This window comes from Melospiza melodia, chromosome 25 (genome assembly GCF_035770615.1).
Source record: "Melospiza melodia melodia isolate bMelMel2 chromosome 25, bMelMel2.pri, whole genome shotgun sequence".
Taxonomy (NCBI): domain Eukaryota; kingdom Metazoa; phylum Chordata; class Aves; order Passeriformes; family Passerellidae; genus Melospiza; species Melospiza melodia.
This window is the reverse complement of record NC_086218.1, coordinates 11921287-11938060: the sequence shown is the minus strand read 5'-3', so window position 1 is coordinate 11938060 and position 16774 is coordinate 11921287. Positions and strand designations below refer to the sequence as shown.

The 16774-nt window shown below is 51.0% G+C and overlaps 1 protein-coding gene across 1 annotated transcript; it reads right to left on the bottom strand.

Annotated features, from left to right (window-relative positions):
- Positions 1–139: 139 nt before the first annotated feature.
- POGZ (pogo transposable element derived with ZNF domain) lies at positions 140–15647 on the bottom strand. Its single transcript, XM_063176583.1, has 18 exons — positions 15246–15647; positions 12589–12713; positions 11778–11953; positions 11180–11288; positions 10411–10590; positions 9761–9973; positions 9391–9500; positions 8751–9061; positions 8160–8314; positions 7482–7582; positions 7086–7232; positions 6380–6514; positions 5721–5875; positions 4999–5139; positions 4634–4693; positions 4038–4150; positions 3721–3745; positions 140–3266 (listed from the first exon to the last, which is right to left on the bottom strand). The coding sequence occupies exons 2-18, from the start codon at positions 12710–12712 to the stop codon at positions 1745–1747; spliced, it is 3777 nt and encodes a 1258-aa protein (XP_063032653.1). The 5' UTR covers position 12713; positions 15246–15647; the 3' UTR covers positions 140–1744.
- Between the last annotated feature and the right edge of the window lie 1127 nt (positions 15648–16774).

Here is a 16774-nt window from a genome sequence, read left to right as displayed (position 1 = left end):
ACTTTTCCCCTCCCCATTCCCAAAATTCCTCTGGCAGCATTTTCCCAACTTTTCCTTAAAAGAACCAGGAATTCACCACGAAAAAACGAATTAATTAAATCTAGGATTTTTCCACCCAAATCCCATGGTAATGAAGGAATTTTTTCCACAATAAAAACACTGTTTATTTATAAATCCATTTCCCTGCTTTTATTCCACATTTTCCACTCCTGTACAACTCCAAGACGATCCTTTTTTTTTATTATTTTTTAATTTGATTTATTTTGAATATTTTTTTCAATTTTTTTTCCTGTTTTCCTTCCGGGAAAAGACCCCAAAAAAAAAACCTCCACAAATCTTATGGAAAAACAGGTGCCAGGTGCCTCTGGAATTTGGGAATTCCAAGAATTTTTAAAATAAAATTAAAAAAAAAAAAAAACATTTTCCCAAAAAACATGCAAATTCTGGTAAAAAGTCAGAGCTGGCAGTGAAAAATCAACCCAAAATCTTTTTTTTTTCATTGATTTTTTCGGGTTTTTCATCACAGTTTTAGCCACAAATCCCAGATTTTTCGACCCTAAGGAAGGTGCGGTTTTCCAGGATGGTTATTTTTTAAACAAAGTTGATAATTAACAATCCAAAAGGGGGAAATCCAAGGCGAAGTTGGGGTTTTCTGCCCCTCCAATGGGAAGTTTTTGGGGAGAAATTGGGAAAATTGAGTTCTGGGCAGGAAAAGCAGCGCCAATCCCAAAAACTGCTGGCGGGGAATGGTGGCTCCACAATTCCCAAGCCAAATTCCCTCAAAACTCCCTAAAATTCCACCAAAATTCCATCCAAATTCCCAATTTCCATTAAAAAACCCCAAAGTAACTGAATCTTCGCAGCCAATCTGAAGGAATTTTCTGTAAGAAACAGGGATTTTTCTGGGTTAAATTCCAAACAAAGTCAAGGAAAAAAGAAAGAAAAATTCCCCCAATTTTTTTGGGAGTTAAATCCAGGGACTTTTTGTCTTCTTGGAAAAAAACCTGGGCACAAACGACGTCAAATTCCCACTGCTAAAAACCAGGAATTATGGTACAAGTGAGGTAAAGAAAATTCCCAAAAAATATCCACCCACGAGAGAGAATTCCAAGGAAATACCAACACAGTGAATCCAAGTTTTTTTTTTTCAGTTTTTTTTTAAATTTAAAAAAAAAAGAAAAAAAAGTCACGAAAATCCTCCCAGAAAATTGGCGGAAATGGCAAATCCGGAAAAATCCCAGAAATCCGCTGGGAACTGGGATCTCATCTCTTTGTTCCAAAAACTGGGAATGTCCTTTGTTTTGGGGCCAAAAATTTGGGAATATGCTTGGGTTTTTGGGGCTAAAAAATGGGAATATCCTTTAATTTCTGGGGTGGGTTTGGCTCTCTGAAAACAGGGAACACCCTTTAATTCTTGGGGCAAAAACCAAGAAATTTCCTTCAATTTTGGGGGCCAAAAATAGGGGATATCCTTCAATTTTTGGGGCGGAAAATTGGGAATAGCCTTCAATTTCTGGGACGTGTTGGGATCTCCAAAAAACAGGGAATATCCTTTAAGTTTTGAGGGCCAGAAACTGGGAATATCCCTCCATTTCTGCGGCCAAAACCTTGGAATATCCTTCAATTTTCGGGCCCAAAACCAGGGAACACCCCTTCCACTCCCAGCGCTCCTCAGCCTCTCCAAACCCAGGAATTTCTGGGATGAATCCGTCCCATTTTTTTTTTCCTTTTTTTCCAGGAATTCTCAAATTTCCATCAGCTCCAAATCCGCCTCCTCGAAGCCGTAGAAGGACTCGGCCTCGCTCTCCCCCTCGAAGAGCCGGTGCAGGATTTCGGGGTCGGCCTCGGGGTCGTCGTTCTCCGGGAATTCCGGGGACGATTCCCGGGTTTTGGCGATTTTCAGCCGCTCCTCCATGGCGGCGATCAGCTCCTCCTGCTCGTCGCCGTTGCGCCGTGGCGATCCCGAGTCCCCGGCCGGCCCCGGCAGGACGCTGGCGACCAGGAAAGATTTCCGGATCAATTCCGGGCAATTCCCGAGCACTTCCAAAGCTTCTCCCAGCCACCCCAGCAGCAGCTGGAGCAGCGCGGAGGAGTCGGAATCCGCCAGGTCTCTCGCCCGCTCTCTCCATTTTTTGTGGAGGAAATTTTTCAGGGATCTCTTGACGCACACGTCCAGGGGCTGGGTGCGGGAGCTGCACCCCGCGGGGATGACGGCCGGCAGCGCCCCGGCCGCGCTGAGCACGGCCAGCACCTCCTCGGACAGGTGCGTCCGGTGGCAATCCAGCACCAGCATCCCTTTGGAGGCGCCACCTCGGCACTCCGTGTGCTTCCTCCACACCCGGGCCGCCCACAGCTCCATGATCTCGTCGTCGCCGCAGCCGCTCTCCTTGGACTCCAGCAAGATGGATTTGGGCAGGGCGGTGGGACAGGGCGGGCGGCCCCTGGAGATGACCAGGGCGGGGAGGACGCCGCCGTCGGCCAGCAGGGTCAGCACCAGCTCGCACCAGGGCTCGCCGTTGCCCACGGTCTGCAGCGCGCTCTCCTTGCGCTCGTCGCTGCCCAGCACCTCCGCGTCCAGGAACAGCGAGATCTCGTCCACGGCGGCGATCATGGCCGGGGGCAGCTCCTGCGCCTGGATCTGGCGCTGCACGAACTCGATGAAGGCTCCGGCGTTGCCCTGGATCTCCTTGGGCAGGGGGTGGGCGACGGCGCGGCGCGTGTGGGTGCTGAGGTGGTGCCGCAGCATGAACCTCACGGCCCACTCGTAGGAGATCTGGAACCCCCCCTCCAGGGCCCTGCCGATCTTGGTGGCCTTCTGGAAGAGCGTCTCCTCGTTGACGGGCAGCTGCTGCTCGCGCTGGGTCAGCACCCACTCGGCCAGCTTCTCCTCGGCCTCCAGGCTGAGGTACTTGCCCTCGGGCAGCTCGGGGCGCTCGTCCTGCAGGGCCTGGCAGCGGCGCAGCCAGCGGCGGATGCGGCGGGGCGGGCTGCGGAAGTGCCGCGCCGCCTGCTCGGGGCTGGAGCACAGCGCGAACAGCACCACGCGCAGCTTCCGCACCGACAGCGGCTCCTTGCGGGGCGGCTCGGGCTCCCGCTGCGGGGGCTCGGGCGGCGCCGGGGCGGGGGCGGCCCCGGGGGGCTGCGGGCTCGGGCTCTGAGCGGGGTCCTGAGGGGGGCTTTGGGGCTTTTGGGGCGCTTGGGGTCTGGGAGGGGCAGGAGGGGATGGGGTGTGGCAGGGAGGGGGCTGAGGCGTGTCCTGGGTGTGCCTGGAAAAAAGGGGGAGTGGGAAAAGTGAAATATTTGGGGTGTTTGGGGATTGGGAAAAAGGGGGAGTGGGGAAAGTGAAGTATTTGGGGTGTTTTGGGATGGAGAGGAAAGGGGAGGGAAAAAAGGAGAAAAAAGGGGGGGAAGGGGAAAAAAGGAAAAAAATGGGAAAGGGGGGAAAAGGGAGAGAAAAAAGAGGGGGGAAAGGAGGACAAAAGGGGGGCAAGGAAAAATATAGGAAACAAAAAGGGAAAAAAGGAGAGGGAAAAGGGAGAATAAGGAGAGAAAGGGAGGGGAAAAAGGGGAAGGAAACAGGGGAGAAAAATGGGGGAAAAGGGAGGGAAAAGGAAAAACAAGGCGGGGAAAAAAAGGATGGAAAAGGGAGGAAAAAAGATGAGAAAAAATTCCCATCCATGGACTGGGAGGGACGAGGATAAACAGGAATTTCTGGCTTACCTGGAATGTGATATCCAAGAAGGCCCTGGAATAGAAGAGAATATTTCCAGTTTTTATTCTGATTCATTGAAGGTGTTTTAGATTTTTACTTCTATTTAATTTTATTTCAGAGGAATTTGGGATTGGTGGGAATTCCTGGAAAAACCGGAATCAAACCAAGCTCCCTCAGGAATGAATTCTGAATTTCCATCCCATCAAAAAAAAGTAAAATTAATTCAGTTTATTCCAAACCCGAGCTCCAGAATATGAAGATTTCTTGGATTTTGCCTGGAATTCCGGGTTTTTCCCATTTTCCCGGGTTTTTTTCTCAGTTTTACCTTGGACAATGATGTTGCTGGACTCGTGGGAGGGGTTGAACACCAAATGTTTGGCCATGGAGTCGCCCTCAGAGGTGACGAAGAGGCAGGAGGAACATGAGAGCCTCACCCCGCTGGGAAATGGGAAAAAAGAGGGAAAAATGGGGGACAAAGGAGAAAAAAGGGGAAAAAATGGAAAAAGAGGGGAAAGAAAAAGGAAGGAAAATGGAAGGAGGAGGAAAAATAAATAAACTTTATGATCAGATATAAAAATGTTCCCAAGCCCTCATTAATAACTAAATCATTATTATCAATTGTTTCCTGTTAGTAATTAAACTAATAATAATTAAAATATTGATGATAATTGAACATTAATTGAACATATTATTTAATATGTTATAATTAATTATTTAATAACATATATTTAATAACATATATTTAATATGTTATAATTAATTGAACATATTATTTAATAATTAAAATGTAAAATTCACCCCCAATTGGAATAGGACCCATAAATCCCAAAATCCCTGGATTTTCCCCCAGAATGAAAAAGGTCAGGAATTCCCAAGGGCTGGAATTCCCCTGGAATGGGATTTTGGGAATTTTTTCCATACCTGGCCGTGTAGTTCTTGAACAAAGCCAAATATTTGGGGCTTTTCCGGGGAACGTGGTTGCTGGAGAGGGAAAAATGTGGGAAAGTGAGGGATAAGCTGGAGAAACAGCTGTAAAATCAAAGAAAACACCCCATAAATAATAAAAAACCCCTATAAAACACTGGAAAACTGCTCAGGAGCCCAAAATTGTTCCCAAATCCCAGATTTTTCCATCCTTGATCATGTGGTTGGCACAGGCATGGAAGCAGCAGGAATTCCGGTTTTCCCCCGTTTCTGCCCCATTTTTCACCCTTTTTTTGCCATTTTTGCTCAGTTTTCCCCCCGTTTTTCCCCAAATCCCGTTTTTTTTCCCCAAAACCCCGTACTTGATCATGTGGTTGGCGTAGGCGCGGGAGCAGCAGGTGCTGTAGCGGCACAGGGAGCAGTGCACGTAGGTGGGGAAGTGGTTGGGGAAGTCGGGGATCTCGAAGCTGCACTCCAGGCACGTCTGCCGGCCCAGGCCGCTCCTGGGGCAAAAAACGGCAAAATCCGTCAAAAGCGGCACTTTGGGAGGGCCTCGGTGGGCAGGAAAGGGGACAGCAGGATTTAGGATGGGCATTTGCTACAAACGAATGATTATTTAAAACTAATCAACATTAATGAACTAATATTAAATTATCAATAGTGCCAATATTCCAGGACGGAATTCCAGCTTTAATTCCCTGTTTTCCAGCTCCACCTTTCCAAACCAACCTCAGAATTCCTGTTTTTTTCCCCAAAGTGACACAATTTTCTCCCAAAATTTCCACTGTTTTTCCCAGAAAATCACTGATGTTTTCCTGCCAGCTCTCTAGGAGATGCTTCACTGACTGGGGAACTTCAAAATTCCCATTCTTTTGCCAGATTCCTGTATTTTTCCTGTTTTTCCCTCGAGTTTCCCCAAAACTCCTATTTTTTCCAGGAAAAGCACTGACTTTATTTTCTGCTGGCTCTCTTGAGGATCCCATGGTGGCTGGAGAATCCCGAAACTCCTGGTTTTTCCCCAAATTTTCCCCGAAATTCCCGTTTTTCCCCCCAAATCCCCGTTTTTCCCCGGAAAAGCGCTGACGTTTTTTTGCCGGCTCTGCGGGCGGCGTTGCGGTGGCACAGGAAGAGGGGCTGGGGGTCGGAGGAGGATCCCAGGGGCGCCGGATCCGGGCCCATCCCGTGGGGAGGCTCCAGCGGCAGCGAGCGGGGCTGGCCCCGCGACGCGCGGATCGTCACCTGGGGGAGCACCAAAACATCAGGGAAATTGGGATTTTCCACAGGGAATCTGGGGTTTGGACGAATTCCCAGTCACTGCCACGAAACACCCAACCAGCTCTATAAAAAAAAACAATTAACTCCAGGAAATATCCAATTAATCACAGGAAATATCCCATGAACCCCAGTAAATTCCTAATTAATCCCCTTAAATTCCCAATTAATTCCACAAAATTCAATGAATCTCATTAAATTCCCAATGAATCCCAGCACACACCAAACTCCATAAGAAATCTACTCAATCTCATAAACCCCTCCCCAAATCCCCCCCTTAATCCGTCCCCTTTCCCCATCCCCACCACCCCCAGCCAACAAAAGCCACAGGGATTCTTCCAGGAGTTTTTCCCGGGAATTTTTCCATGAATTTTTTGGGTAATTTTTCCATTAATTTTCCCGGGAATTTTTCCAGGAATTCCAGTAATTTTTCCAGGAATTCTCCCGGGAATTCTCCCGGGCAGGGCGTGCCTTGGTGCCGGGTTTGAGCCCCTCGAGCTGCTTGGGCTTGCGGAAGGTTTTGTGGTGCTGCAGCTTGTGCTCAATCTTGTCCTTGGCAAACAGGAACTGCAGGCGGCACTTGTTGCAGTGGTACACGCTCTTCTTCTGGAAAAAACCCATCAGCATTAATTAATCATTAATTGTTTCGTTAGGCATTGATTGTTTATTAGTTAATACCTGTTATTAAATAGCTATCAATTGTATATTGAGTACTGAATGGATATTAGGACTGAAAACTGCACTGGTAGCAGTGGTACACACTCTTATGGGAAAAAGCAGTAATTAGTATCAATTATTATTTATTTTTTATTTATTAATTATTTAATAGTTATTACATAGCTATCAATTGTTTATTGAGTATTGAATGGGTATTAGAACTGCAGGCGGCACTGGTTGCAGTGGTACGTACTCTTCTTCTGGAAATAATTTTTTCATTATATTATTAATTAGTTAATGATTATTAAGTAGGTATTATTTATTAATTATTAAGTAGGTATTAGTTATTAAGTAGGCACTTTTCTCAAGGAATTCCCTGGAACTGGGGCTCACCTGGTGCCTCATGAAGTGCTGCTGGAAGGTGCTGCCATGCTTGAACACCCTGAGGCAATTCCCAAATCCCATTTTTTCCCAATTCCCACCCAAACTCAGTTAATTTTTCCCGGGAGCTGCGGCTCACCTGGTGCCTCATGAAGTGCTGCTGGAAGGCGTTGCCGTTCTTGAACACCTTGAGGCAGTAGGGGCACAGCAGGTGCCGCGTGTCCTCGTGGATCAGCCGGAAGTGGCTGTCCACCTCCGAGTACAGCGATGAGCGGTACTGGCACACCTGGAAAACCCGGGAAAACCAGGATGGGGGGCAGGAAAATCCAGGGAGCCGGGGTATTTGAACAGGATGTGGGAAAATGGGGAAAAAATCCCGGGATTTGGGGCATTTCAGCAGCAGGGTGTGGGAAAATCCCAATTAACAGGGGAAAATTCCATGTTTTTCCATACCTGGCACACACAGGGAATTACTCTGGGATTTGTGGGGTGGGAACTGGGAATTCCAGGTGGGAATTCCGGGAGTTTTCCATACCTGGCAGACGTAGGGCATCTCCCCGGGTTTGTGGGTGTCCTTCATGTGCTGCAGGAAGAGCGGCTCGCTCTCAAACGCCCACTCACAGATCTTGCACTTGGCTGCACCAAAAAACAGGGGAAAACGGGCAAAAGGTGGGAAAAATGTGGGAGTTGGAGGTGTGGGGGGAAGGGAGAAGGGGGAAAAAGAGGGAAAAGAAGAGAGAAAAGCAGGAAAAGGGAAAAAGGGGGGAAATGGGAAAAAGCAGGAAAAGGGGGTAAAGGGAGGGGAAATGGAAAAAAAGGGGGGAAAAAAAAGGGAAAAGAGAAATGGGAGAAGGTGAAATTGGGGCTGGAGAAATGAAACTTGGCTGGGTTTTGGGGTGGATTTTGAGGTGACCTTGAGCAAGGGGTGAGGGAAGAGTGACAACTCTCCTTCATAAATCCAGGAGGAAAGTCCTGATTTAGAGATAAAAAATTCATGGAAAAGCACAGCCTAGTGGACTTTTAGGAGCTGTGCATGTTCTCCAGGTGGAATTGGGGCTGGAGAAGTAAAACTTGGCTGGACTTTCAGGTGGATTTTGTGGTGACCTCAAGGAAGGGGTGAGGGAGGAGGGACAATTTTCCCTGTCCAAAACCCCGATGAACCCCAGAGGAAATTCCCAGGTGAATCCCAAAGAGAAGCAGGAAAAGCACTGACTGCTGGACTCGTAGGGGCTGTGCACGTTCTCCAGGTGGCACTGCAGCTGGAAGGGCGTGCTGAAGTGGCGGTAGCAGTGCTGGCAGATGGTGTGCACGTCCACCTCCCCGTTCTGCTGGTCCAGTTCCACGTGGTGCTTCATGTGGTTCATGAACCTGCAGCGACAGAATTCCCGGAGATTCTCGTTCCCCATCCCGGGAAAATGCACTCTGTGCATCGCTCCCAGCTCGGTTTGGGCTATTCATGGATTATTCCTGGCAAATTCCTGGATAATTCCTCACTGGGGAGTGGTCTTGATACAGCGGTGCCCAGGTCCCAACCGCCTGTCATTCCCACAGTCCCAGCCCATTCCCACACAACTCCCACAATCCCGGGTTATTCCTGGGTTATTCCCAGATAATCAATGGATAATTAGCGTACAATTAACAGATAACAGCTCACTGGGTGTTGTTCTTGAGGCACTTGGTGCGGTAGGGGCAGCGGTGCCCCCATCCCACTGCCCATCACTCCCACACCTCTCCCATCCCATTTCTGGGTTATTCCCAGGTAATTAATGGCTAATTAACAGCTAATTAAGGGCCGATGGCTCACCGGATGTTGTTCTTGAGGCGCTTGGTGCAGTGGGGGCAGCGGAAGGACGTGGGCACCCTGGGGCAGGGTGGCACAGCCGCCCCCTTGCCCCCGTCCCGCCCGTAGTAGAACTCATCCACCAGCATGATCAGCTTGGCCTGGGCGGGGTCGGCCCCGCCCTCACCTGGCTCAGGTGTGGCCTTGGGCGGGGTCGGGGGCGGGGCCGGGGCCGCCCCCTGGGCAGGGGAGGGGGCCTTGGCCGAGGGCGGGGCAGGCTCGGAATCCAGGGATTTGCGTTTCTTCAGGAATTCCACCAGCTCCGGGCAGCAGTACTGTGGAAACAGAGTAATTAACGGCTGCTCGCTAATTGAGGCTGGGGTAATTAATGAGAGACGGTGAGCTGGGGCTGGGACAACGAATATGGAGACATTGAACTGGGTCTAGAACGAATCCCCACTTGTCAAACTGGGTCTAGAATGAATCCCCACTCGTTAAGCCAGGTCTAGAATGAATCCCCACTCGTTAAGCACCAGGTCTAGAATGAATCCCCACTCATTAAGCCGGGTCTAGAATGGATCCCCACTTGTTAAGCCAGGCCTAGAATGAATCCCCACTCGTTAAGCCAGGCCTAGAGCTCCCCGGTCCCGGGATGATGACTTACACACATGTGGCCCCGCAGTGCCTCGGTGACGCGGAACTGCGAGTCGCACTTGGGACAGACCTTGCGTCCCCCGTCCTGGAAATCCAGGCTAGGAATGGGAGAGGAGCTGCCTGCAGCGGGACAGACACGGATCAGCTCCCAGTGCCACCATTCCCACTTCTCCCCTGCCCCGGACACTCATAATCCCAAAAAAATCCACAATTTTCACATCCTTTGTCCCACAAAGCCTCCCAAAAGCCCCGTTTTTCTCTTTTCTACCCTTTATCCCAAAAAGCATCGTAAACCAACTCCTGCCTCCCGCGAACCTGGAGCACCCCTCAATGCCAGTCCTGCCCCCGGCGGGGCGGAACTCCCTTTTCAGGGGATTTACCTTTCCGGGGCGCGGCCGAGGCCGAGGCCTCGCTGGCGGGGCCGCGCTGGGCGCTGCCGGGGCTGCTGTTGGGCACGGCCAGCGCGGCGGGGCCGTGTGCCAGCGAGGGCACCGTGCCCAGCGTGTTCACCAGCTTGGCCACCTCGGGGCCGCCGCTGCCGCCATCGCCGGGCACGCCTGGGCGCTTCACGGTCACGAAGCTGGCGATGCTCACTGTGGAGGGGAGAGAGTTCTGTGGGATTCCCGACAGGAACGGGGGTGGGAACTCAGCCACCTCCTCCGGTTCCCTGCTTGGGGCTTCACCAGAAATGGTTTGGACAAAATTCCAGTGAAATTCCAGCCTGGAATTCTACCCCTGCCACTTGGCCTGGATCTTCCACCTTGAGTCTCCCCCAGGAATGGTTCTGACAAAACTCCTGTGAAATCCCAGCCAGGAATTCCCAAACTGAACCACTTTTTTACCCAAACTGCTCCAGATTCTCCTCATTTCCTAACATGTGAATAAACTCTGAGCCAAAAGCAAACTCAGGCCTAACTCCCAACGTCACCCACAGATCTTTCCATGAGAATTCCTGCAGGAACTTGGCTAGGATCGAGAATTTGGGATACAATCAGGAATTTGGGCTAGGATCAGGAACTGGGCGACTCACTCTGCTGGGGCGCCTGGGCCTGGGGCACGGTGCTGCGCAGGGTCAGCGTGGCCGGGATGACCGTGGCGAAGGCGTTGGTGGCCGGCCGGCCGGGCCCGGCGCTGCCCGGCCGCACCTGTGCCACCGGCGAGAACACCTGGGGAACGCCAACTGCTGGTTTAACAAACTGGGTACCTGGGGCTTCAAACACAAACAGAGAGCCGTCATCCCACCCCAGTCCCAAAAGGAGAAATTTGGGATTTACAGCTTTAATCCAGGTGCGAGTAACCCTGAGTTACGAATCTGTATCTGGAATTAGTCAATCCCAATTGCTGGTTTAACCAACTGGGTACCTGTGGCTTCAACGACAAACAGAGAGCCATGATCCAACCCCAATCCCAGGAAATATGGGATTTACACCTTTATTTGGGATTTACAGCTTTTATTCTTATTAATGATAATTATTATTAATATTATTAATGATGATCACCTGGCACGAGGGCGATGGGGCCCACCCAGCCCATGGGGTTCTACATTGGCCCCTTGTCATTGTTATTACTACTATTATTACTGTAAACTATTAATAATGTTGTTGTTATTATTTATTATTATTATTATTATTATTATTATTATTATTATTATTATTATTATTACTGATGTCACCTGGCACAAGGACGATGGGCTCATGGGGCTCTGCACTGGCCACACCTCATCACCATCATCATTACTAGCATTATTCCCATTACTAGCTATTACTGGATGGTTCTCATTTGATTAATGAATTAATTACCTGGCACGAGGGTGATTGGCCGGACGGTCTGGCCCTGCTGGACATTGAGCACGATGCCCACCTGGTTCATGGGGCTCTGCACAGGCCGGACGTTCTGCACCGGGAACCCCTGGAACCCAAGGGATGCATCAGCCCAAAAACTGTCCCAAACCAACCCAAAACCATCTCCTACACCAACCCAAAAACCATCCCAAACCAACCCAAAAATAATCCCTGGAATCCAACGGATCCATCATCTCCGGGCCATTCCTGAGGGAATTCCAACCCCAAAAAAATATCCCAAACAAACCTAAAAATCACCCAGGATTGGGGTTGGGTTTTGGGGCTTAGGACTGGGATTTAGGTTGGGGTTTAGGATTGGGATCAGGACTGGAAATTGGTGTTCAGGACTGGAGTTGAAGGAAAACAAAACCTCTGGAGGGTTTGAAGTTTTGTTGAGCCAAACACTCAACGGGGTCCAACCCACATCCCACAACCCCAGGGGGATTCTGGCATGACAGGAGAAGCAGCACCCAAACCGGAGTGAGGAATGGGAAGTTTCCCCAGGAAAGCAGGGTTTTCCCGGGATTCCCCGTGGAGCTTTGGGCCAGGAGCTGACCTGGGTGGTGATGAAGATGGGCTGGGTGCCCGCAGGCGGGTTGGTGCCGTGGTTGGCATTCTGCATCAGCTGCACCGGCCGCAGCAGCGGCTGCGTCACCACGGCCCCCAGGCCGGGCGCGGGGCTCTGCGCCAGCAGCAGCGACTGCCCGCCCGGCTGGACAGCGGCGTTCCCGCCTGGAAAATAGCCCACAGCCGTGGGGAAACGGGGAAAAGGCAGGGGAAACAGGGGGGAAAACGCAGGGGAATATGGGGGGAAAGCCGGGGGAATATGGGGGAAAAGGCAGGGGAATATGGGGGAAAATACAGGGGAAACGGGGGGGAAATGGCAGGGGAATATGGGGGGAAAGCCGGGGGAATATGGGGGAAAATACAGGGGGAAAGGGGGGAAAAGCCAGGGGGAAAAGGGAGAAAATCCAGGGGAATATGGAGAAAAAGCCATGGGAATATGGGGGAAAATATCCATGGCAAAAGGGGGAAAACCTCAAGGGGGAAAGGGGGAAAATCTAGGGAGAAAGTGGGAAAAAATCCATGGCAAAAGGGGGAAAATCCATGGGGAAATCGGGGAAAAATAAGTGAAGAAAAAAGGGACAAAATTAAGTGGGAAGAAAGGGATAATCCATGAGAAGATTCATGGGAATATGGGGGGAGAAAAAATCCGTGGGGAAAGGGGAAATGTAAGTGGGGATAGTCGGTGGGAAATATGAAAAAGTCACTGAGAAAAATGGGAAACAACAGCAGAAAAAGGGAGACAATGAAGCTGGAAAAGGGGGAAAATTGGGGAAAATGAAGTGGGAAAAGGGGGAAATGACCTGTGGGATTTTTTTCCATGGAATTGTAATCCTCCACCACGGAGTCCTCGATGACGTCGCTGATTTTCTGCCATGGCTCCAGCTCCTCCTCCTCACATTCCATGAAAAGGTCCGTGTCTGCCATCCTGGAAAAATGGGGGAAAAAAGGGAATTTGGCACTAAAAAACTCGCAGGGATTTTTTTTCCAAGGGGAGGAATGGGTTGGTTTTAGATCCCAAAATTTCAAGGGAAAACAAAAGGAGCTAGAAATTTTCAGATTATTTCTGGGTTTTTTTTCCAGGAAAATTTGTGGAAAAATCCTGGATTTGACAAAAAATTGGAATTTTTTCCTTCCTCTTCCATTATGAAATTCCAGGTTATTTCATAGTTTTAGAAATTTTAAATCCAAAAAAATTAAGATTTAAAAAAATCCCAAAAGATTTTTGGTTATCCCGAAATTCCCAGCTTAGAACAGGCAGCAGGAGCTTCAGTTTGGGGGGCTTTTAATTAAAATGAGAATAAAATAAAAATAAAAGCACTGGGAAGAGAATTCCAAGAATTTTGGGATCAAAGGAAAAATTTGCAGGGAAAAAACCAAAAATTAACCAGAGCTTCCCAATCTGGGAATTCTCTCCATTGCTTCAGCCTGGGATGGGAGGAATTGTGGAAAATTTTCCTGGAATGGGGGGAAAAAAAGGGATTTTGTTGTCTCCTATCCCACAGGCAGAACCTTGGAATGCTCTCCTGCCTCTTCCCAAAAAATTCCTCATCTCCAGGCCTTGAGAAGGTGGAAAAATAATCCTAAAAATATCAGGAATGGTTGGTTTTCCTTGGCTTTGAAGTGGATAACACACCCAAATTAGATGTAAATTAGATGTTAATAATAATTACTAATTCTGTTTAATTAGCAGCCCTAAAGCACCCTGGAATTGGGAAAATTCTGGGAATTTTGAGGAATTCGGAAACAAAATGCAAATTTCCTTTGGGACTTCACCCTTCACCTTCCCATCCATAAAAAAAAAAAAAAAAAAAAAAAAAACAGGAAAAACCTAATCCCGTTAATTAATCAGATTTAACTTGTGCTAATTAATCATTAAAAGCCTGTAAAATCCTTTATTTTGATTTTTTAAAATTGTTTTATTATTATTTTCCCCAGCATCTTTGGGAATCTTTCTGGTGGAATCCCTCTCATCCTCTGCCCACGCTGGGATCAGGTGAATTCCAACAAAATCCAGTGAATCCAAATAAAATCAGGTTTTGGGAAGCAAGATCCCATCCCTCCCCAGCTCCCTGGCACATCCCAGCCCCAGGGAATTTCAGCAAAACCTCAAGCTCTAGGAATTTTCAGAGAAGCAGCCTCGGGGGGGTTTTGGGGATGAAATCCCAAATCCTGCTGGAGGGAGGGAATTCCTGAGCCTCTCCCAGGAGTTCTGGGATCCCGGCTTGGGCAGGGGAGAAAATGAGGAGCTTTCCCATTTTTTCCTGCTTGGATCCGGGAGGGACGAGGGGATGTAGCTGCTGCTGAGGGTGACAGGAAAAACTAGGAAGAAGGCTGGGATGGAGATCCGAAATCCCTGAGGAGAAGGTTGGAAAACCCACCCCAAATCCCTGAGGAAAGGGATGGGATGGAAATCCCAAATCCCTGAAGAGACAGGTGAGATCCCTGAGGAAGAATGCTGGGACGGCACTCCTGGATCTCTCAGGAAAAGGCTGGAACACCAATCCCAAATCCCGAGGAAGAAGGCTGGGATCCCAATCCCAAATCCCGAGGAAGAAGGGTGGGATCCCAATCCCTGCGGCCGAGGGGCTCCCTCCCCTCACGGCGCTGGACAGGGGCACTCACTCAGCGAAGGTGAAGCACCAGCAGGCCAAGGATGATGGGGGGGTGGTCTCACCCTGCAAACCGCTGATCCCAGACCCTCCCCTTTTCCTCAGCCTCCCCTAAAAAGCGGGAAAAGGCCGCTTCTCCCGAGAACTCCGGGAAAAGCCCCCCGCACACCCTCAGCGTATTGTGGCGGCTAAGAAAGAGAGCGAAAAATAATCCCCGTGCCCAACATGGCCGCCCACCAGCGAAGCAGCGCCGCCAAAGAGAGGAGGGGGCGGCAGCGCCGGGAGACGGGGGAAAGGACGGACACGACCGCCCCTTCCTCACCCCGGCGGTGGCGACCGGGGGGCGACCGTGATGGGACCGTGAGGGGACCCCCAGTATGGCGGGAGGGGGTGCGCGGAGGGAGCGGCGGCGGGGCCGCATCACCACCGCCCCCCTCCCCTGAGGGCGGCCGCTTCACCGCGCCCCCCGGGCCGTGAGGGCTGCGCGCGGATCCCTCCGCGTCCCTCAGCGCCCGCCCGGGCCCGGCGGGAGCGGCCGCCGGAGCCGCCGCGGCTCCTCCCCGGCCCCTCCTCAGCACCCCGAGCCCTCCCTCCTCCTTCTCCTCCTCCTCCTCCTGCTCTTCGCCTCCTCCTCCTCCCGCCACCGCTTTGTGTACGGCGCGCTCCGGCCCTGCCGCCCCCCCTCCTTCATTCCCTCCTTCTCCCCCATTCCCGGGCGGTTCGAGCCGGTTCCACCGTCTCCGATCCCCCCCGCCATGTCCATTTCCCACTACCGCCACCGCCGCCGCCGCCACCCCCGGGGGCCCCGCCGCCTTCATCCCCCCCCTTCCCCGCGCCCCCCGCCTCACCTTCCTCAGCGCTGCCGCCGCTCGCTCCTACGGGGCTCCGCCGCTCTCCGGGCGAGGCGACCCGCAGGGCACGGGGGCAGGTGGCATGAGCCCCCCCCCCCCCCCCCACTTGGCGGGATGCTGAGGAGGAGGAGGAGGATGAAGATGGTGATGAAGAAGAAGAAGGAATTATCCCTGCCTCTGCTCGCCCTCTGTACGTTCTGCCAGGGGGCGGCTCCGTGCTTGGCGTGCGTGTGGGTTTTTTTTCCCCCCCTCCTCCACTTCACCCCTCTCGGAAAAGGGGGGGGGGGATAAGAAAAAAAAGGTCGTCGGGCCCGGCGGGCTGATACAGGCGCGCGGCGCCCGCAGCCGCACCACACACACAACACACACACCACACACACAAAAAGGGGACCTGGCCGGCGGAGGGATACCGTTGACGTCACTTCCTCCTGCGCGCGGTGACGTCACGGGGCCGGACCCTGAGGCGACTGAGGGAGGAAAGGGGAAGGGCGGGAAAATGGCGCCGCTGGGTCGCGACCCCCGCCCGCTCCTCGCGGCTCTCCCGCTCATGGATCCGCCGCTGCTGCGGGGCCGAGGCGGCTCTGAGGCGCTGAGCGCTTGGGGAGCGGCGGGAGAACGGCCGGCGCTGCTCCCGGGCCGGTGTCCCGCGCGGGCTGTGAGCGGCCCGAGAGCCCCTCAGGGCCGGGCGGGCCGTGAGCAGCGGTCAGCCCTCACAGCTGAGGGATGCTCGGGGCCGAAATCTCACACCTCAGGCCAAAATCGTCCGCCTGAGGGCAGAAATTCTACCCGTGAGGGCATCATCGTCCAGCTGAGGGCAGAAATTCTCCCCCTGAGGCTAAAATTCTCCACCTGAGGACAATAAAGCTCTCCCTGAGGCCAAAATCGTCCGGCTGAGGGCAGAAATTCTACCCCAGAGGCCAAAGTTGTCCAGCTGAGGGCAAAATCTCCCACGTGGGGCAGGTGTTAGTAAAACAGCCCAAAAACTGAGTGAAAAACAGCCAAAAAAAAGAAAAGGAAAAATAATTAAAAATTTAAATATCTTCAATAATAAAGGAACTACCCCAAAATAATAATTTAAATATCTTTATTCATAGCAGAAGAATCCCTCTTTTTTTTCTGCTTTTCCTGGTGGTTCGTGAAAAAAAACAGGGATGTAAAGAAATGGAAATATTTTGGAAATTCCGAAATAAACATTACCTAGAAGGAGGGGGAAAAAGGGCAGATTCCTAGATTCCTTAAAAATTCCATACTAAAGAAATAAATAATTATTAATTAATAAATTTATTCTCATTAGGGACAACTCTAGAAGGAATTAGGAGTGAAATCCTGATTCTCCAGAGGATTTTTTTTTTTCACCCAGGAAAGCCACAAAATGTTTTTAAAATTTCCTGAAATCCCTTGGGAGAGAGTTCCCGGGAAACATTCCGAAAATCCCGAGGTTTTGAACCAAAACTCCTCTCTCCTTCGCTATTCCCAAATTCCTTCTCCAGGCTGGAAAAAAGTCAGGAAATTTTGGAATAAAAAGG